Genomic DNA, 22135 nt, shown 5'->3' on the forward strand with positions numbered 1-22135 from the left:
TTTCTTATTGTTACGGTTAATTATATATAATTGGACCAACCTAAATTACCGGTGATGTAATTTAAAATTTAACAAAATGATAAATAAATAGTTGTTCATTCGATCATCCCATACAAATAATTGTTGTTAATGTTTATTGTTAATAATAAAAAAAAAATGGTGTCGGCGAGATTCGAACCCTGGCCCTCCAGTATATAATCCATAAACTTACCCACTTTTTTTTTTTTTTTTTTAAAACATGTTTATTTGGCCGAGATCATAGAGGTTGAACATTGCAGGTGACATAGTTTGTGCTTAATGCTACTTAAAAAACATGGGAAAAACGTAATTAAAGTGTCTTAAATGCTAAGGAGGATACATACGAGCTCAGCTCGCTTCGCAACTCATAATGTTGGTTGAATTTTATCTTAGGGTATTGAAATTTTTTTTTTTTTTTCTTTTGGTGTGCTGAGTCTTTGACTTTATTGTGACTTATTTCAGTGGTATTTGGGACCAGAAATGGCCAGTAAAACTGGTCTTATCATGACTAACATTATTATAACTTAGGAACTATATCTAAGCCTAGAGGAAATATACATATCTACATTTTTTGGGTATTTACAGGGGTTATGGGGGTATGATACAGGGGAAGGGGTTATGAAATTATGGTTTGGGGGGGGGGTCAGGTAACCACCAGTATATTTTAGATTTTTTTCTGTGATCTAGTTCCATATCTCTACTAGAAATTGTTGTATCGCCCGCTATTAGATTTTTTTCTGTTTTACAATCAATGTTTTTCTTATATAGTATCTTGGTGGGATAACCACCTCTCTTGGCGTGGTAGATTATAGGTATGTTGTTTTTGTCTTGGATCATATTGTTTTTGTCTAGATAAATAAATGCTTCCGGGGGGATGAATCCCGATGCCAGTGTTTTTTTATGTATTTTTCATCTGTGTAAAAAGGTGCCCCAATTAGGTTGTTAATTTTAATGTGTTTTGTTGATTTGTAAATGTGATTTCTGATCAGTTTGATAGTAAAACAGTCGAATCTGTGAATTTTAGCGCTGTTGTATAATTTGTGATTACTATGATATTTTTTATAATTCGATTGAGGGGTTCTGAATTTGTTCAGACATGTTCTTAAACATTTTCTTTCGAATTTTCTAAATTCTTCCATTTGTCTATTATTTATTGAGAACCATATGGGACATCCGTATGACAGAATGGGTCTTATTAGGGCTTGGTAACATATTATTTTTATTCTAACGTGTAGGTATTTATTTTGGAATAGTTTAAGGCTCATTTTAAAGGCCTTGTTTGCTTTCGTTATTTGTGTTTGGGTGTGGATTCGGAAGTTTAGCTTATTGTCGAAATAAATACCTAGATACCTTACCACTTTTTTGTGTGGGATCTCGATACCTGTACCATCAGCCTTTTCGTTTATTTTGAACTTGTCCCAGTTCTTGCGAACATCGGCGCACACTGTATTTATATTAGGTGTAAAAAGTATTGTTTCGCATTTACTGGGGTTAATTTTTAGTTTCCAGTTGTGATAGTAATTGTTAATTTTATTGAAAATTGATTGTAGATTTTCCTGAATCACTGAAACTTTCTTATTTGTGGCGTAAATGAGGAGATCATCAGCAAAGGCTAATGCTTTTTTATCTGGGTCAACATTGACTCCGAATAGATTGAGTAGATCACATGTGTATAAGTTAAATAATACAGGGGAATTTACCGTCCCCTGTTGGAGGCCGTTCGTGACCTTGAATCTTCGGTTTGAGCTGAGGGCGCCGCTAGTGACTATGAATTCTTTGTTGTGAATCATACTAAATATTATTTTTATTAGATGGGAGGGAAAGTTCTTGTTAATTAGTTTATATATTAAGCCATCCAGCCAGACAGTATCGAATGCTTTTTCGAGGTCGATAAAGCAGGCTCCGACACATTCTTTTTTATTTATAGACCAGCATATGTCTGAGGAGAATTTAGTGGCTGCGTGCAGGGTGGAGTGATTACGTCTGAAACCGAACTGTTGTTCAGGCATCATCATTTTTTTGTCACAGAATTTGATTATTGCTCTGTTTATGATAATCTCGAAGATTTTGCTTAGGTTGGGCAGGAGGGAGATTGGACGATAATTAGCGGGGTCTTGAGTGTTTTTACCTTTTTTCTTTAAGGCTATGACTTTGGCTAACTTCCATGATGAGGGAAAGTATTTGTTATTCAGGGCATTGTTAAATATTATGACGAGTTGTTCTATGAGGATTGGGGGGATATGTTTGATGGCGATGTGGGGGATTTTATCGAAGCTGGAGGATTTTTTGTTGGGGAGAGTTTTTAGTATTCCTGATAATTCTAGGGTTGAGGTGAAGTATTTGTCCTCAAGTACTGTATTCGGAAACGATGCCGGGTTGTTATGGTCAAATTGGGTTACTGATATTTTGTTTGTTTCTTCATGAGTTATCTCATCTTTGAAGGTGTCGGTCTTTAGCTTAACGATGTTGTCGAGTGCAGGACTACCAAACTGAAGGTTTTGGGTATTTGCGGCTTCGAAATGGGCGCCAATGATATTTATAAACTTACCCACTCTGCCAAAGGCGGTCTTTAATTTGGAATTTAGTTTTCTCTACAACGATCATCCCATGAGAAACTATTTGGATTGTTACACTTAATTACTTATGATTGAATCATCAAAAATTACCGGTGATGACATTTGAAATAAAAAACCATTATTAATGAATGGTTGTACACATATTATCATCCCATAAAAATAATTGTTGTTAAAGTTTATTGTGGGTAAATGAAAACAAAAAAATTAGATCCGGCGAGACTTGAACCCTATCCCAAAAGATTATGATGCCCATGATATTATCCACTTACTTATTTTTTTTTTTAACCACTCTGCCAAAGCACTGTATTTGATTTGGAAATTTAATTATGCCTATACGATGGTCGTTATTACTCCTTACTTTCGTTTTTCAATTTTCAAAAAATTGAAAGGAATAGGGACTTGTATATTAATTTTTTTTTTTGTATTATTAAACAGTTAAAACTACAGTTTTGATGAATAAAATTGCATCCATGTCTCCAGGAAAACATGTGAGGTTCGCCCAGTGGCATTATAAGCAACATACGCATTTCCTGCTCCGTCCATGAATAATTAATATGAATGTAAATATGTGAAATGTATTGAATGGCGAATAAAAACGAATTTTGGAGAAAATCGCTGAGAGGGAAAATCTATCGAATTGTCTTCCAACCTAACAGATCTTTACTACTTCAAAACTATAATGATGATTACTTCGTCTCGTATCAAAGATTGTTCTGATCTGTTTTAATTCTATGAATATGAAGTAATGTCACTGGCATTGGAGTACGTGTTATTATTTATGAATCAATCGTAAATGAGTTTAATTAATTAAATAGAACTACAAGTGTTTGTAAGAAAAAAACATTAAGAAACGTATCATTTGATTAGCTTTTGATCATATTTCTCTTGGAGCTAAAGGGTTGGACAAATGTATCGTTTGCAATTACATGGTGCTTATTAGTACATTTGCAATTTTAAACATCAGAAATTAATGTCAATTTATTGTTTTTAGAACATGATTACTCATCTTTTCGCTCATTTCTTGAATGACATTTAGAATTTGATAAATTTAACGATGAAGTGGTGAAACCAATTAATTAAAATATAAAATCTTTATGAATTATGCAATTATTCATGGATTTGACGGTGGTATAGAAAAAAAAACACCAGTCTTTTGACAATTTCTTTAATAATCAGGCATATCCAAGATCGTCTCATTACCAATGAAAGAGATACATCGACCTAATCATTTCTACCACTTCAACCTCAGATTTTATTCAACAAATTACTCCTAACGTAACAAGAAAAAAATAATTTTAGCGTCAACGCGTTTAATTGCTGTGAGAACAGCTGAATTGAACATTATGATCATTACGCTCATAATTTCAAAGCCACAATATTCAATGTTATAAGTAATTGCTTATACCATTACATTTGACATGACTCTATGCGTTCATGTTCCTTATCAACATACCTTCAAAAATTTACAGAGCATTTTCAATCGTTATTGGGAAATCAAATAAAGTCATGTACAAAGAAATTGCCAGTGGGCAATTAACGTGTTGCAAAATTCTCGGCTTTAAAATGCTTTGCATCCTCACTGCTGGTTGATTTATCAATCCTCTGCGGACGTCATTAGTGAAAAGAACTGGGGAGTGTGTGCCTACCGCTTCCATGCTATCAGAGTCCGAGGAGTCTGTTAATTCATCTTTTGCTACCACGAACTGCTGAAATTGGTAGTCTCGTTTGAAACTATCGCCATGAACAAGCACACTTAGGAAATCCATCGGTTGTGGTAGCCCCCCATTATTGAACCACTTTATGGCATTCTCCACTGGATCTTTAACCTTATGCCACTTCGGGAGTTCAACCCTATCATCAAAAGCATTCATAACGCCAGTCTGGAAGATGGCAATACTTCTGATAAATTGCCAAGGTGTGGGATTGCTCTTTATAGCTCCGTTGAGATCCCGATTACGGGATTCCGCAAAATTGTTTGTGCGGTGCGATTGCCCATGGACTGACCATATTGAAGGGTCTTTCATCCATTGGATGTCGAAATAGTCTCGGAAACTCTTCAGCCTCGCTGATGCCTCATCACTTGCCGACTTCACGATTGAGATAATTAAATCTTGCGTGATCATTTCTGAGGGTAGATGAGGTAACTTAGTAAAAAATGTAATGATCTCCTTCAGCTCCTGTCTCAATTGCTCTTCCTCAGGAGACAAATTTTTATTTTTCCTCAATCCGTGGAAAACTCCCTTTTTCTTAGATTGTCTCCACACGGCTTGGGCAAAGTGGAACAGACAAGGGACTATCTTCACTCGGGGCAGCAACTTACGAAAGGCATTTTGCTCCGCCTTTTCGAAATCGCAGTGGATTTTTCCGAGTTTGTCCCGTAAATCGCAGGCTAGTTCCGAAAATACGTAGTTCAGGATTGCTTCGTAGGCTTCGGTGGTCTTCTTTTCCATTAAAGCGTAAAAAAGAATTACGCTATGGTTGAATCGTCCAACCTGAAATACCAATAGCTGCGTTGCGCCGCTCCGTCTTGGCACCGTCTTAAAAGTGGCGTCGCAGAATCCTTCCAAAGTCCCGTTCTGAACTCATCTCAACACCAGCTCGATGAAGTCCTTATCTGCGAATACTACGTTATCACTCGTGGTTGAATCCGAATTTGCAGCGCGGATGAGCTTCGACTCTAATCGTCCGGAACGGTTACCGCTGTACTCCGACAATTTCTTCCACCGCTCTTCTTCCAGAGTTGTGGAGAGCTCCTCCAAGCTCGTGGGTGCCTTGGGATTGACTTTCCCCGCTTGGTATTTCATCAATTTTTTGTAACGATGATACGGTAACTTTGTCGTGCTTGGGCCAACTATGTTACGTTGTATATCGTAAGCGGCACTATTTGTCCCATTGCCGACGCGTATAGAATCAATAAGCTTTGTCACGAATTTGTGATTCGCAACTGCATCCTTAAGCGGTTCGCATTTATGGGTTATCTGCGTCGCTGATTGATGGAAGCTTCCATCTGGCAGCAAATCTCCGCATCCCGAGCATTTAGGCGCGCAACATCTAATCCTTCTGTGGAATAAAATCAACGCTCATTAATTAATTAGGTAATTTGCGTGATTAATCATCACAAGTGTCGGTAGTAATGGCGATTTCTTTCCCTCTTTGAAATACAATTTTAACCCTAGAACGTTGCACTGGGGTACAAATATACCCCACGGCATCTTCAGGGATGTGTGAAGATGAGAATCCTGTATTTATCGACCGGAGACCCTCATCATAATTCAATTTGAAGATCATAAAGGGAGTAGGAAATGACAACAAGAGTAATTTGCGTTTGGCTTTCGTGTGGGCCAGTTTTAAAAAGCGTGTGGGGTTAATTTGTACCCCAGTGCAACGTTCCCGTTTATGTTTTGTGCCCACAGTGAAATTGTGATTCTTCGAAATACGTTTTCAATTAGCAGCTATTTTACTAGGTAAGTAACAATGAGTATTATGAAATAGTTTGTAACTATGTATGCAACAAATGTTATGTAATTTTCGAGTAAAAACATTGTTTTTTCATGTACGGTGATTTTTATTTTTGCATTTTCATTTTTTCTATTTTTTTTTTTCATTGTTGGTGATTATTAGTGTATTTGCTATTTTTCAGTTTTCAAAAAAAATGGCTGGTACAATTTGCGCTCAGCAAATGCTGTAAGAGCAGCATTACGTGTCACCAATGATCCCGACCCTGAAGATGACACGTCAGACACGGAGAACTTATCTATTGTCGAAAGTGACATCAAAACAGAACAAAGTGAAATGTCAAGACGGAAAAAATTCCCGGGAAACTTATTCGCTGTAATTTCTGTCCAAGATCGATGGACAGGAAAACGCGAATTCGTTGCGTCTCGTGCAAGGTTGTAGTTTGTGAGGAGCACCGACAAATTAAGTGTAATGAATGTATGATGCACAATTGATTCACTTTTTTCGAACTCTTGCATAGATTTACATTATATACCAATAATTACTCGATTCTGATGTATAACCGACAATAAATAAATTTTGAATTTCAATTCCGCCTCTTTTTCTGATTTTCTTCAAACCCGATTTTTTGAACTTTCATTCTTCCAAATAATTGCTTTTTTTCCCACTAATCAAAATTCTATTTTACACCGTTTCTAGATAATTGATTTAACTTTAAGAAACATCAAATTTTTTCGAAATCGGTTGAAAATTCGCAAAGTTACAGTAACTTTAGTAAAAAAAGTAAAAATCGAATTTTTTTCACTTTTTTTTTCGTTCAAGTTAAATTTTCTATGATTTTTAAAATAAATTCCGCAATTTCACTTACACAATCGTATTCGGTATTAAAAAACGAAGAAAATGATGTATAACAACATTTTCCAATTTTAATTTTTACCTACGAAAATTGCGGTCTAATGCGCGGAGTACGTTTGTACCCCAGTGCAATGTTCTAGGGTACGAAAAGTAAGTGCAACGTTCTAGGGTTAATTCATTTTTACGACTACTTTTTTCTCATCATTAACCCTTTCGCTACGGACGCATTCTCCGGCGCGCTTCTCTCGCTGATTGAGCCGCCGCGCCAAAAGTGTGCATTTGCGGAACAACTGCAATCGCCCGTGATACGCTCAATACCGCGGTATCTTACGCAGAGCGGGTGTAGTCGCTCGTAGAAAGGAAATGGTAAAAAATTCATCGTATAATCTAATCAGAAAATATAATTTAATAATGTATTTTTGTATGATAATTTTCAAAGCACGGGTATATACTAAGTCCTACCTCACATGTTTTACATTGATAATGTGTTTGTCGTTGGACACCATTCTTAGTACAAACAACACATTTTCTTAGTCCACTTTTTCGTTTTGTTTTCTCGCTCGTGTAAATTGCTGGGAAATGTCTACCAGTAAGCCTCAAAGGATATTTATCCGCAGATCTAGGAGCGCTTTGTCTAAAGTCGTCTTTATGGTATTTTCGTAAAATTTGTCTTATTAATTCAAGATGAAAAGCGGCTATACCATTGGCGGCTTGTACCATTTTATAGATTTTCTGATAGATTTAATGGAACTGATAACCATATCACATTTGTCGACAGCTTCCATTGATGAATTACAATCGACTATACATTTAGGTTTACGTATAAGTTCTTGAGTGGTATAATTTCTCTTTCCTGTACATATTAATTCCCTAGTATGAAAAGTAGATAACATAAATACATCCCTTTTATCACGCCATTTAAGGGCCAGCAAATTACTTGATGTCCGAAAGTCAACCTCGCCTTTTTTTAATTTTCTGTCAATTGTAGGCATTCCTTTTCGCCTTTGCTTTACAGTCCCACAAGCATTTGTTACATTTTTATGTAATAAATTAAAAAGAACAGGACTACTATAATAATTATCTACATACAATGAACGACCTTTTCCCAAGTACGGTTTTAAAAGTGTTAAAACGATATTTCCTGTTTTGCCAATTTCTTCCGTATTCTCTGTCACGTGTGAATCACTACCTGTATATACGATAGTATCTAGTACGTAGCTAGTTTTACAATCGCATAATACGTACGTTTTAATGCCAAATCGGCTTCTTTTGGCCGGTATATATTGTTTAAAAGATAGTCCTGCCCTTGTATAGTAAAAAACTTTCATCTATGCATAAATTTTGAAAAGGATAAAATGAGTTTTTAAACGATTTTTGAAGTCTGCTTGAGACCGTGATAATTTTTTTCATACGATCAGAAGAGTTTTGATTATCATCTTCAAAATGCAACATTTTCAATAAAACTAAATATCTATCTCTATACATAATTTCTCTAAAAATATCAGTTTTTAAAAGTTTGTCTTTAGACCAATACTCGCTAAGCCGTAATTTTTTGTTTCTCGACATTAGTAGCGTACATGCGAAAAAACAGTACAGCTCGTCGACAGTTGTACCAATTTTGATGTTACGCAAGTCATCATTTACTGTACGGGCCCAATAGTTATTTGTCTTATCCACAATAAAGTCCACAAGATCAGGTGAAAAAAATAATAGGAAATAGTCTAATATTTCAGATGAGAAATTTATGTCACGCGGCTTGAGCCCCAGGTAGTTAATTCCACATAGGTAAAAATTGATCAGTTTCTCCATTCGGGCCCTTTGAAGATCCATTGAAGACCATTGATATTCCATCAATTCGCTTTGATAGTCAATATTTATTTTTTTATCAATGAAAAACTTTTTTAAGCAAACGTTAGCACCCCATTTTTTATTTTTCGATTGAAGGTCAAAAGTAACCTCTTCATTGGATTGAAAATTGTTTGTAGGTCATATATAGTCCATTGTCATTAGTATATCAATTATCATTTATGGGATATTAATTAATTAGAGAATATTATTCTGACGGACGAGTGCGCATGCGCATGAGCACAGACGCTACGCATGCCGCGTTATTCATACTACCTTAATTTTCATCTATTGCCAATCATTTTTATCTTCAATCGTTATTTGAATTCGTTTGCAAAAAGAAGTTCAATCGTATTCGTGAATGTTCAATTTAAGGAGGGTCATCACGAATTTTTTATAAAAACATCTGTTCAGTTAAAAAAGGTGATATCGAGTAAATAGCGGACAGACAGGTCATTGATGGTTCATTGTATACTAGTTCGAACTATGTCCTTTATTTTGTCCTTAAAAATAAGAAGTCTTCAACATTCTCTGTGATTCTATCATGATGGAGACATTCATAAATAATCGTAAGATTTCAGCATTCTTCATGACTGATCACGAACTTTTTGGTGGTTTATCATAACAGATCTCTTGAAATTTGAAGCTTAAATATCCGTTATTTGCATTCAACGAACGCACTGGATAACTTAATACTTAATCATACATTAAAGTTATTTTGCAGGCTGTGATTCCCTGATAACGTAGATAAAACCTTTTGGTTGAATCTTCGCAGACCCGCATACAGTCTGAACCGCAGTAGAGTGGCCATCATGTAATAGCCTATTTGCTAGTGTCCAACAATATCCACCGCATCTGTCTTCAGTGTAAACAATTATTCCTGCTAATCGACACAATTTCACGTGATAATTGGAGACGTAAAAAAAAAACGATCTTCCCTGGATACTGATGTGAAAGAGTTTTATACTACCAACAATTCTGAAGATGACAAATCCAATATCGAGTCAGTGAAATTGCTTAAAAGTGGTGAGTTACTACCTGGCGTCATAATTGAGGAGGAGTTGCTCCACGTTTCCCAAATATCTAGCTTCGATTCAATTCCGCATATTCTGTGGTGCACTGCAATCAATGATGATAGCTATGGATTACTCATTAAATTCCTTACTACTGATAATAGAACGTTGGGCTTGATTGTAAAATTAATTAATGATGAGAATCTTGAATCTGTTTATGAGAAACGAGCACTGATTCTTTGGTCCCTCAGTGAAGTAGGAGTCTGTCGGAGTAAGACCGAAGTAGATTTCGGTGTACAATCAATCCATTTGACAGTATGTGGTACGCCGGTTGATATCTGGAAAACGTGTCTTGATAGTGAGCCTACTGAAGAGAGATTATACGAATGTGATGCCTGTGGTAAATATATCAGAAAAATTCCAACTTTGTCCCCTGACTATAAGAGATCACCACGAAGCTATGATGAGTTGCAAAAAGCCCTTCCCTTCTGCGAGAGCCTCAGAAAAGTTTTCTGTCGAAGGAAATCGTGTTCAGGTTAATGTGTGGTGACAACAACCCCCAATTTTCATCTGTTCATTGATCTTCCCCAAGGATCTCCACAATCTTCTATTGATGCCATTCCCAAATCTATCCAACGAGAATCCGATTATCGGTAAGTTGCAATACTCCTATTGTGGACGAAGTGAGAAATAATCGATTTTTAAAAAATTTTCGAATAATATTAGTTGCTGGTCGAAATGATTAATTATGAAAAACTTTAAAGTCGTTTATTTCAGCGTATGTTGATCGGCCTTAATATACATTAATACTAATAATAATTCGTGGTGTTTATTGAATGGTTAATTAGCTTTTTTTATAAATAAAATGTCAACAGATTAGCGGGAATAATTGCTTACACTGAAGACAGTTACGTTGGATATTGTTGGACACTAGCAAATTGGCTATTATATGATGGCCACTCTACTGCGGTTCAGACTGTATCCGGGTCTGCGAAGATTCAACCAAAAGGTTTTATTTACGTTGTCAAGGAATCACAGCCTGCAAAATAACTTTAATGTATGATTAAGTATTAAGTTGTCCAGTGCGTTTGTTGAATGCAAATAATGGATATTTAAGCTTTAAATTTTAAGAGATCTATTATGATAAACCACCAAAAAGTTCGTGATGAATCATGAAGAATGCAGAAATCTTACGATTATTTATGAATGTCTCCATCATGATAGAATCACAGAAAATATTGAAGACTTGTTATTTTTAAGGACAAAATAATGGACATAGTTCGAACTAATATACAATGAACCATCAATGACCTGTCTGTCCGCTATTTACTCGATATGACCTTTTTTAACTGAACAGATCACAAGTCCAGGGCCACCCGGATAATCAAAAAAATCAATGTTATCATTAAAAACTCACTTTCATCCCTAGATACGTTACAAGATAGCAATAAGGAAACGTCACAAGTACCAATGCAACTGTGTACGCCAAACCAATCTAGCATAACCCTTTCCACCTCCCCTACACCCACTCTCATCTTTGACCACAATGTGAGTGACGGAAATCTTTCCCCAATAGCGCATGGATCCAAAAAATCCATTAAAAATGACGCCGTCACAATCCTCCCAATATACCTCAAGATAAACTAGCCTCAGGTTAAACGCAGTGTAACAGTTAGCACATCATCAATCCACTTATGCAATCCCACACACAACAACTTCCACCTCTTCAATCTACGGAGAAAATAGTATCTCTAGAATTGAAAACATTTCATTGGAACTGTCGAAGTTTTCAATTAAGATATCATGAGATATTAGCAATTGCAAAAGAATTTGATATTATTATTTGTACTGAAACATTATTAGAACATCATAATCAGTGGCGTATCACAAAACCTGGGTTTAAAATTATAAGAGAGGATAGGGCCCATGCACCTGGAGGCGGAATCGTTGTTGCAGTTAGAAATCAACTTGCCTATCAAAGAATTTTTTATAACAACATACGTGTACCTAGCCTAGAATATGTAGCACTCAAAATAACCAATACGAACCCATCATTTTATTGATTTGCATTGTATAAATGATAAAATTGCTAGTATTGCTGATTCTCTAGGCGACGCTGTGATTGTTGGTGACCTCAATGCTCACCACCAGTCATCGAATTGTCGTATGACCAAAACTGATGGATTACGACTTTACAATAGCATAATGAGCCATCATTTGATTTTACTTAACACTGATACTATTACTCGGGAGGATGAGCGCAGCAAATCTAATATAGATCTAGTTCTCTCGACTTCATCGTTCGCTGATAGGGTACATGTAGTAGTTAGGGATGAGACTCTGGGATCGGATCATTTTCCTTTGTATATAAAAGTTACAATACAGAAACACATCTAACATAAAGAGACATTTAAATTGACCTCAGTTAAAACTAGGTGGGAGGAGCTCACTAGAGAGCTAAATGACACATATCCGGAATTCCTACAATTAGAATATGATAATTGGCACTCCTCCTAGAAAGAAAGCCCTTCCTGAACAACATAGAAACCCTATGGCATGGTGGGATGCTGATTGTGATAAGGCTAAGAGATTGAGAAGGGTTGCTTACAAGAAGTGGTCCTACACAAAGTCGGAGGAACATCATAATCTTTACCAAGAGTCTGTTATTAAAACCAGAAAATTATTCCAACAAAAGAGAAAAGATAACTTTAGAAACTTTTCAGAAACATTGGACATAAGGAAAAATGCGACCTATAGTTGGAATAAATGTAAAATCCTTAAAAATGCATGGGTCAACAATGATTCCCTCAACAAACAGAACCATTTTCAATACGTAAGCTGTATTCCTCAGATATTTACAACGATATGTACTCTACTGGAAGTTTCCCTGAGGAATGGACCAGGCAATTCATCCATTTCACACCCAAACCTAATTTATGTGGAGTTGGTCCAATTGCATGATGACAGATCATCATGTTTGAGCAAACTACCGGAAACCATGATTAAAAATCGTCTTCAGTGGTTTTTTTTGACATAAAATCTGCCTTTGACAATGTAGACATTAATATTCTCCTAGATAAACTTGCATTAATTGGCTGTCCAACCACTATGATTAAATATGTCAAATTTCTGTGACGTGAAAGATCAATCACATCTCAATGTAATACCATACCCAGAACGGTATACAGTTCTGGGAGTTTTATCTCCTCTTTTATATATTATCTATGTGTCACAAATTACAGAGGGTCTCCCCGTGGGAGTTATTGATTCCCAATTTGCCGATGACATTGCTCTCTACTATTCGTCCCCCTCTGTTCCAAGAAGCTTGAGAATTATAGAATATTCACATATAATACCACAAGTGGTTCAAAATTATCGAATATTTCCCGATAGAGTCGTTGCAAACAAATGAAGGAGTCAAGTTTTTCAGGCTAAAAAATCACGAGTGCGAAGCACGAGTGATTTTTCCTGAAAAACTTGACGACTTCATTTGTATGCAGGGAACCTAGAGGGAAATATTCTATAATTTTGAAGCTCGAGTGGTATTCAGGGGATTATTTTTCCTATCCAAATTTCGGCCAAGAGAATTGTGCCATGTCATGAAAAGACGTTTATTTGGTTAAGTGTCGTTTGTTTACCAAAATATTCAAAAAATTATCGCTGACACTTAACCAAATAAACCTCTTTTCATGTCATGGCACAATTCTCTTGGCCGAAATTTGGATAGGAAAAATAATCCCCTGAATACCACTCGAGCTTCAAAATTATAGAATATTTCCCTCTAGGTTCCCTGCATACAAATGAAGTCGTCAAGTTTTTCAGGAAAAATCACTCGTGCTTCGCACTCGTGATTTTTTAGCCTGAAAAACTTGACTCCTTCATTTGTTTGCAACGAATCTATCGGGAAATATTCGATAATTTTGAACCACTTGTGGTATTATATGTGAAAATCAATTTTTGGTGCCAGTATCGAACAAAAATGAGGAGGATAAGTGACATTATGACAGCGCAAATGAAGATAAGTTGACATATCCTCGGAGGTTGAGTTGCGGAGAAAGGATAAGTTGACTTATCTTACTATTTTTACACGACTTGCTGCTTTCCATTTTTATTGCCAAGGAAGATAAGTTGACTTATCTTTTGTTGCCAATCATGACAGTGAGGATAAGTGCGTGAATTAGGCGTCAAATCTAGTACAAAGTCTTGGTGCCATCGTTATTAACAAATACTAAAGCAATAAATAAATATCCATCATTAGATGCGTGAAAATCCTCCTTACAATGCTGCAAATCGTTTTTCCGCTCTCCTGAAAAATTCGGATTTCTGCACTTATCCTAGTTTACCACTTCACGACCGATTTGTTTGTAGGGAACCTTGAGGGAAATATCAGATAATTTCGAAGTTCGAGTGGTATTCGGGGGATTATTTTTTGCATCCAAATCTTGGCCGATAGAATTGCACCATGAGACATAATTTTCAACGAATTGCCATTAATCTGTCAGATACAATTGAGGGTTACTTCAACATTTGTTTTTTTTTATATATATCAACATGCAAAATTTCCAGTGAAATTTCCAAGAATATCCGCTGAAATACCGTGTTGACTATACAAAATAACGTCGAATGGTGCAATCCTATTGGCCAAGATTTGGATGGGAAAAATAATCGCTGATATTCGAGGTAGGCTATACAAAATATCAACAAATGGTGCAATTCTATTGGCTGAAATTTGGGTGAGAAAAATAATCAGTGAAAATTATTGATCAAAATCTGAAAAAACTGGGTCTCGCTTGAAATGATCCATTTCAATAAAAGACGCATACCTCCCAACAATTCTGTTATAACCATTGGAAGACACGACGTGAGATGTAGTCCAACAGCTCGTTTTCTTGGGCTCATCTTTGATCAGAAACTCACATTCAAACCTCATCTTGAAAAATTTCTCAGACTCTCTCTGAAAAGTCTAAATATGGTTAAATTCATTAGAGGCACTTGGTGGGGATCTGATCCAATTACTCTCAGCATGATATACAAAGCATTTGTTCGTTCAATAATAGAGTATTGATTGTTCATGTACATGCCGTCTTTCAATTCTCATTTGGATAAATTGGAGAAAATCCAATATGCAGCCATACGCTTTGCATTAGGTTAGAGGAATTGAACGCCTAGGTGTGTACTCCTTAGAGAGAGTAAACTCCCAACTATTTATTCTAGGGCTGTTTTTTTGTGTAAAAATTATCTTACCAAAATCATGTCGAATACTGATCTCCAAGTCTCATCCACAATCATAAAATATTATCTCAACAGACCTATGACTGGACCAAAATTGATGAAACAATGCATACAAGAAATTTCAGTAATATTGCCTTCTCTACAAACAAATAAACATTACAATATTTTCAATGTCAATTATAATTGTTTAATAAGCTCCCCAACCCTTGATGATGAATCAGGTGACGTTGTTACGAGGGAGGCTGGATCTGGGCCCAACCCTAATCCAGTTCTTTTTCAACGGTCCCCTGAATTCATCAGAATTTATACTGATGGGAGTAAGAGAAAAGGTGGGATTGCGGTTGGGGCAGCATGTGATTGCCCATTTCTGGACAGAAATATTGGCGTTAGTATGAATCCTATAGCCTTTATCTATACAGCAGAGTGCTTGGCACTCAGTGAAGCAATGAAAATAGTTGATTCTCATCCTGACCTAAAATTTTTTATTGTTAGCGATTCACTCAGTGCTCTTCAATATTTATTTATTTATTTATTTATATTTATATGTACTCAATGTTAAAGAAAGGTGTGTAAACAGGCCAGATTCAATTAAATTGACATGGGTTCCATCCCATACTGATATTGATGGAAACGAAGAGGCGGATCATCTTGCCGGAAGTGCAAAATCTCAACCATTTAATAGGGAGATCTTGCCTTTCCCTTCACGGATTTTATTGAGGGGTATAGAGGACAGTCTTTTACGAACACAGAAATAAAGATATTAGAAATGAGTGTTCGCAATGGAATGAACTATTTCGAGCACTATTATAAAAGTGGCGGGAAGCCTTGATACTCTCGTTTTCCCAAACTGCACTGAAGGACTGTCTCGTAGGTGAATATGGCCAGGGCGAATCACTACAGCCTGGCCGGCTCTTTGAAAAGGGCTGGCTACGTTGGGTCTGCTGCCTGTGAATGCGGTGGCCCGGTTCAAAATTTAGATCACGTGTTGTGGCACTCTCCTACCCATGAGAAGTCCCGTCTAAAACTAATTAGTGGATTACAAAAAAAGGGACTCTCCCCCCTTATGAAATTCGGAAATTTTTGAAGACTAGATCAAAAAATGATACTACTAATTGATTCCTTTTTCATCTCATGTAAAATGGCTATTTAACAGACTATAACATCTATTTAATGTTGTACTAATATACTAGTTTATAAATACCGAGTTTGTAAATGAAAAAAATGTTTTCTGTAGCAGAATAAACCGTACGGTTTGAATGCATTGAAAAAAAAAAAAAATGAGCCGTCATGGGACGCCTGGCAGATGTGAAACATCGTGTGTGTACAAGTAATATGCATAAAAGATAATATTATTACAGGAATTAAATATAGCCTAATGAAAAAATGAAGTATTACGAGATTCTTACAGTAAATGGTAACTTTATTTAATAAACATTTATTTACATGATATAAAAATTCGATATTAGTATCAAGTTGCCACAATTTAAATATTTTCATCTGTGGCTTCAATAATAGTTATATTCGATTTTTCCTCTGCCGGTATTACTGTGACGATTGGTCGATGATAACTAAAGTACGTTACAAAAGTATTGGATGAAACACCATCAAGATATCTCACAAATACAGCATCTATTGTTGTTCCATATTTGGTAGTAGATTCTTTTGGATCGTTATTGATTTGCCGTTGAAATTCTTTTTGAAGAAATGTCATTAATGGCATTGATTCAGCTCTTGCAAAATTTACACTGAAATATGCAGCTAAAAATAATGGTAGTTTATGTTTATTCGCTTTAAGAATTATTGAACCTGTTTGACTATAAGGAAATAACCTTTCATGTAAAAATGAAATGAGATGATCCATTTTGTTATTAGGTGAAATGTATATTACAATCATAATTAATTCACTTCCGTCTTGTAGTTTAACATGTGAAGAACACACATTTCCAATAGATGCAATAGTTTAAAATAGTCTGGTACTATTCGATTAATAAAGTCTGACACAACATTGATAGTATGCCTTGTGTTTAACTGATCAGGGTGACGTCCAGTTTCAATAATAATATTTTGTGATCCTTCTGATGATTGTTGGGAACTGAAATATTTAAAACAATATGATATTGAAATACACAAAAAAAAAAAATTTAAGTGTGGCTTCAATATACTCATGAACTCAAATCTTAGTTAATTATTGCAATATATGACTAAAGATTTGCAAGTATAAATTTTATTAATAAATTTTTCTATATTAATTCCTTCATGAATAATAAAAGAATCCTTAATTGAAGATAATATTAATATAATTTATATAAATTATTAATATGATTAATATGAATATAATTAATTAAATATAAAAATATAATAATTACATTTATGGAGACTTGAAAAATACGATCTACTTACTGATGACTTGGTAGTATACCATAGTGTAGTTTCACTTTCTTTGCACAAGGTTGATCACTTTGATCTTCTGAGTTATCACTGTCACACATATTTTATTGTCAAAAATTAAAATGAAAAATTAAATAAAACGCAGGTTATGTGTACCGTAGTAAACAACAACGTCGAACTGAGTGAGAAGCCACGCCGTACACTCTACTACACAGAATATAGATAGGCATACCTTAGTATAGCCTGGCGAATGCTCGCCACGGCAAGTATCGCCAGGCCAACGATTCAGTTTAGGGGTGCGCCTATAGATGTTTCACATCAAAAGGGAATTATCCTGTCATGGAATTTGCAGAAGAGGCCGCCACCGGGACAATTTAGGGCGAATAGGGCACGGAAGCGAAATCGTTGAGTATTACCTTACCCGCAATTAAGATAACCGGGTAAAACATACTACATTCCAAGATAGCGTGAGGTACGTCGGCGTACATTTCAATGGAAATCTGCGGGTCCGGACTCATATAGATCACATAGCGCACAAAGTGGAAACACTTTTCAGTCGATTATCGGACCTAACGCTTAAGCATTGGGAACTTCGGTACGGCTCCGTTCGAAGGGTATTTAGGGGGATCTTCGAGGCCGTCATCACTCACGCAGCTCAAAAGTGGATGGACCGGTGCACAGTGGACGACTGGAAAAACCTCTGCGCAACTACAGGCGCCCTTCCTGTGAATATTTTACTGCAGGAAAGAGTCGCGCGCTACCAAGCCGACAAAGACATTTCGATTAAAATAGATATTGTAAAGGTAGACCCTCCAAATCCGCGCCTGAATGGCAACAGTCACCCGATCGATACCGTCGCAAAAATGTAAAGACAGAAATCCGATGTCGATGGAAGCGGAGAACGAGAGGAACGTCTTTGCGTTGTTCCCCGATACTGTCTCATTCGCGGAATTTATGAGAAATGATGACGACGATGAGGGAATGAATGAATGAATGAATGAATGAGATCACCCAACTCTCGTTGTCGGAAACCCTGCCCCGGTTGGAGACATGAATGGGAATTCGATTCGATTCGGGAGCCATGTTTGTGTCAGTTACTCGCGGCACAACCCGGGCATGGTTGCAAAGTATCCTTGGGCTATTTATCCTAACCGATCATATGGATTCCCAATAGCCCAAGTGTTTGACAACATACAAGTAGAGTAGTAGATCAATAGGCCATGCGAGTTTTCGGAAAGTCAGAACCTCGCAAAGTGGTTTCTATAATAACGCATTGAGTGTTGGTCTAGATCTTTTTTTAACATTTCAATGTATTATCAAATTGATGCTACTTAATAGAATTTAAGTTACATGGATTAAGGTCTTCATTAAGAAACACATTAAGAATCATTAGTGAGACTTTTTCGAAAAATTTATCTTTCTCGAATAATTTAATTGTCTAATGATTTTCCCTTAGGCATTTTCAGTTAATATCTCTGACAAAAAAGAGAAAGTTATGATTTAATTATTTCTCATTGTATAAAATCAATAATTGTTTTAAAAAAACCTAAATAATGCAATTTTCGATGGATGTGACAATCAATCGAAATGCGCTATCCTCTGATCATGTTTGATAGGCGGCTAATCATTTAGAAAATTCATAGAAGTGAACATATAAATTAGATATAAGTGACGACTAAGTACACCATGAGAAGAGTTGTGTGTTGTGTTATGAATAAATGAACCGATATTTGGCATTCAATGGTAATTTCGTTGATGAAGGCCTCCAGATATCTGTGGAATGATTGACGAATATATTTTGATTTTGTTTCAAACTCATCAAGTCTATGTAAGTCACTCAAAGCATCGAACCTCTATTGCAATCCTCTATTGGATAGAGAAGATAATTCAGCAAAAAATAAATTTCAAGGCGACGTAGAAGGTGAGGTTAGAATGACAACGTTTTGTGAATACTGGAAGAAAGGAATGAAATAATTAATAATGGCAAGTGTCAAATATTGACGAAATGATATGAATATAATTTATGGATATAATGAAATTGTGATAAGTATGAGAATAGGTATTAATGGCTTGACTGTCAAGTCAACTCGTACTTGAGATGGAAGTAACAAAATCCATACTGAAGGAAAAGTTTCGCAAATGATGAAGAGAATAATTACTAATGACAAGTTTGAAATAACGTTAGATATTTGTGAAATGCCTTGGAATTTGACTTTGACTTCCTTTCATGATATGCGTCATTGTGGAAATGCTCATTAACGCTCATTGACCCTACATAAGGTTCATCGTACCCTGATAAAGTATCATCATATCGGATTTCTGCTTCAATAAATAGATAAGAATCTTTACGACCTTAACTATTAAATCAATCAATATGGGGACAGTCCATAATGTAAAAGCCATAAATTACAAATCAAATAAAAAATTTCGTCATCTCTTGGTTATTAGTGGTTGAATTATCATGAAAACAAAATCACTTCCGGCTGTTCTGCCTATAAATTAAGGTGTTCAAACCATATGTCTTATTATCGTGCGTTACATCCATACCGGAGAAAGACCAATTAATTATCATGCGGACCTTCGTGCTTCTCTGCCTCCTTTTCTCAGTCGTAAGTTTAATAATTGAGTTGAATATTTATTATTCTCAGCATATTCATCATTGTCTTTGACTACATGCTCATTTAAAAATGTATTATTGTTGAAAATGAAAAAATTTCACTTGTACGATCAAACTAATCACAGCAAGTACAGACATTCATTATTTTTTTTCGCCTTACATATAGTTACAGATAGTGTTTTCCGCTGCTGTGTCTCGTCACTCCTATATGAACATAACTGTTGAGATACAACAACGCATTGCCAATACATCTACCGATATTCTCGCCGCTGATGGCCAAGTTCGCCAAATTGTTGACTCTTTCAATGGCAACATCAGCAGTGTTCAGTTGAATTATGGCCCGGAGATGCACCGCCACTTTCAGCAAAAGGTAATGTCATCTAGCCAACAATATCATAATTTCCAGAATGAATCATGTGATTAAAAAATGAGGGAAATCATTTGCCTTAATTGTTGTTGGATTACCCCTATACATTAATAATAACTTCACCAATGATTTATAATTCTTCTTATCTTCTTAAACAAATAGGATAGTTTCATTTATGTGGATTTGGATGGATTATGGCTATTTTCGGGAATAATGCTACTAGGGCTGCAAACTTATCATATAATATTACCCCTCATGGGGTTTTCCACTTTTGATCTTCCTACCATTCAACCTCTCAAAATTTGACAGTCATTTTTACATAGAGAAGCTTGAGGGAAATATGCGATGAATTTTGAGGCGAGATTTTCCAATTTCCATAGCCCATAGCCATTCCAAATTACTCTCCACACTCTCAATATAAATATTTGTCGAGTAGTTTTTGAACAAGTGTGAGTGTGAGTGTGTTCCTGGATCTTCCAACAATTGCATTAGGGCGGTGATCGAGTTATATATAAATTAATGAAAATGGAAATTAATAAAGACTCATTCTGATCAAGCACTTGCAATATTAATCCAACAATTATGTTTTCAGTATGGGCCTAAACGCACCGCATTTGCCGAAAATCCGAAATTCTCTAAGGACTGTCAGCAATATATCTCGGATCTCCTTGAAATGAGTGAACAACATCAGAAAGAAATGTCACAATATACAGAGAAAGCGAAAGAATTATTCAACGAGTACTTCGGGTACTTCACTAGTAGGCTTGATCTCGCTCAAACGATTCTATCAGATATGCAGAAGAAAACTTTAAATTGTAGTACTCTCTCGAGTAAAGACAACGCAACAGCCCCGTACAATTGTGCCGTTCACGTATGTAATTGCCTATACGAAGAGAGAGAGAGAGAGAGAACATCTGTTCATTTCAAGTCAAAAAACAATTCACGTAGCGATCATAAGATATTTTTTTCCGTGCATTTCATACAAATTCATCTCCTGACAAAATTCTAAATTGTTAGTTAATATATTATGAAATACAATAAACTTTTATTGAACTCTTCTCTCTGTATGGCGATAGTTGTTAAATGATCTGCATTATTTAACAAGAATATCTATTTATATTTTCTAGCAAAAATTTTTTTTATAGAATTTAGAGGTGCTGAAAATTCTCCAACATGATCTAAGCGATATTATTACATCTGAAGTGGAGAGGTTGGATGGAGCTAAAGAGAGAGCATTGACCCACTTGCATGCCTCTATTAACGACAGACTTATTCCATTATTCTATAACGAGAAAGGAATAGACGGGTGGCTGAAGGTAGGTTTCTTACTAAACTTAACAGTCCAACAAGTATAACGAAAACATTATTTTTTTCAGACATATTGCTCTATTGGAAAAGAAGCTGGCGAGCAACAGTCCCAGATTGACCCAGAGTGTGTAGAATGATGTAACATGACGAAAGTATGATCTATAATGAAAAATACTAAATGTTTTTTTCTTTATTTTTGCATGAAAAATAAAAAGAGGAAAAGCAATTTCCCTATACCGCTTAATATTTACGGATTAATGATGAACCCATATTTATTTCGTTAGCTCCGAAGGATTTTTCAGGCAGGAAAATGCTGACGTTCTGAATTGATCCTCCACTGGATTTAGTTCATTTGACTCTATCGGAAAGCAGATATTAACAATTCATTTGACGACAATAAAACTAGAATGCGATAAAATGTTTCTTATAGTCTGTTCCCGAGTTTTAATGAACAATTTAT

The 22135-nt window shown here is 35.7% G+C and overlaps 3 protein-coding genes and 1 long non-coding RNA gene across 9 annotated transcripts; 2 read left to right on the forward strand and 2 right to left on the reverse strand.

Annotated features, from left to right (window-relative positions):
• The first annotated feature begins 656 nt into the window (after nucleotides 1-656).
• LOC135161051 (uncharacterized) lies at nucleotides 657-22088 on the forward strand. Of its 6 annotated transcripts, none has more exons than XM_064118314.1 (6): nucleotides 18213-19211; nucleotides 19293-19992; nucleotides 20167-20370; nucleotides 20960-21238; nucleotides 21513-21683; nucleotides 21744-21910. In XM_064118314.1, exons 2-6 carry the CDS (start codon nucleotides 19954-19956, stop codon nucleotides 21810-21812), a joined length of 762 nt encoding a protein of 253 aa, XP_063974384.1. In that variant the 5' UTR covers nucleotides 18213-19211; nucleotides 19293-19953; the 3' UTR covers nucleotides 21813-21910. The 6 variants fall into 6 exon arrangements, with proteins under 6 accessions (XP_063974387.1, XP_063974384.1, XP_063974383.1 ...); XM_064118313.1 differs by lacking the exon at nucleotides 19293-19992 and adding an exon at nucleotides 21960-22088 and having other exon boundaries at nucleotides 18214-19211; nucleotides 21744-21827; XM_064118315.1 differs by having other exon boundaries at nucleotides 18215-19211; nucleotides 19293-19366.
• LOC135161050 (uncharacterized) lies at nucleotides 2836-5581 on the reverse strand. The gene has a single exon (XM_064118310.1). It carries the CDS (start codon nucleotides 5042-5044, stop codon nucleotides 4058-4060), a length of 987 nt encoding a protein of 328 aa, XP_063974380.1. The 5' UTR covers nucleotides 5045-5581; the 3' UTR covers nucleotides 2836-4057.
• Nucleotides 7311-8752, reverse strand: LOC135161008 (piggyBac transposable element-derived protein 4-like). The gene is given in 3 exon segments (XM_064118239.1): nucleotides 7311-7603; nucleotides 7606-8203; nucleotides 8205-8752. Coding segments are annotated over 3 exon segments (1077 nt in total). The 5' UTR covers nucleotides 8391-8752.
• On the forward strand, nucleotides 9547-11133 carry LOC135160141 (uncharacterized). Its single transcript, XR_010298509.1, has 3 exons — nucleotides 9547-9776; nucleotides 10015-10416; nucleotides 10639-11133. It is a non-coding gene; the product is annotated as an uncharacterized LOC135160141 (long non-coding RNA).
• Nucleotides 22089-22135: the final 47 nt, after the last annotated feature.

This window comes from Diachasmimorpha longicaudata, chromosome 3, assembly GCF_034640455.1.
Source record: "Diachasmimorpha longicaudata isolate KC_UGA_2023 chromosome 3, iyDiaLong2, whole genome shotgun sequence".
Classification (NCBI taxonomy): domain Eukaryota; kingdom Metazoa; phylum Arthropoda; class Insecta; order Hymenoptera; family Braconidae; genus Diachasmimorpha; species Diachasmimorpha longicaudata.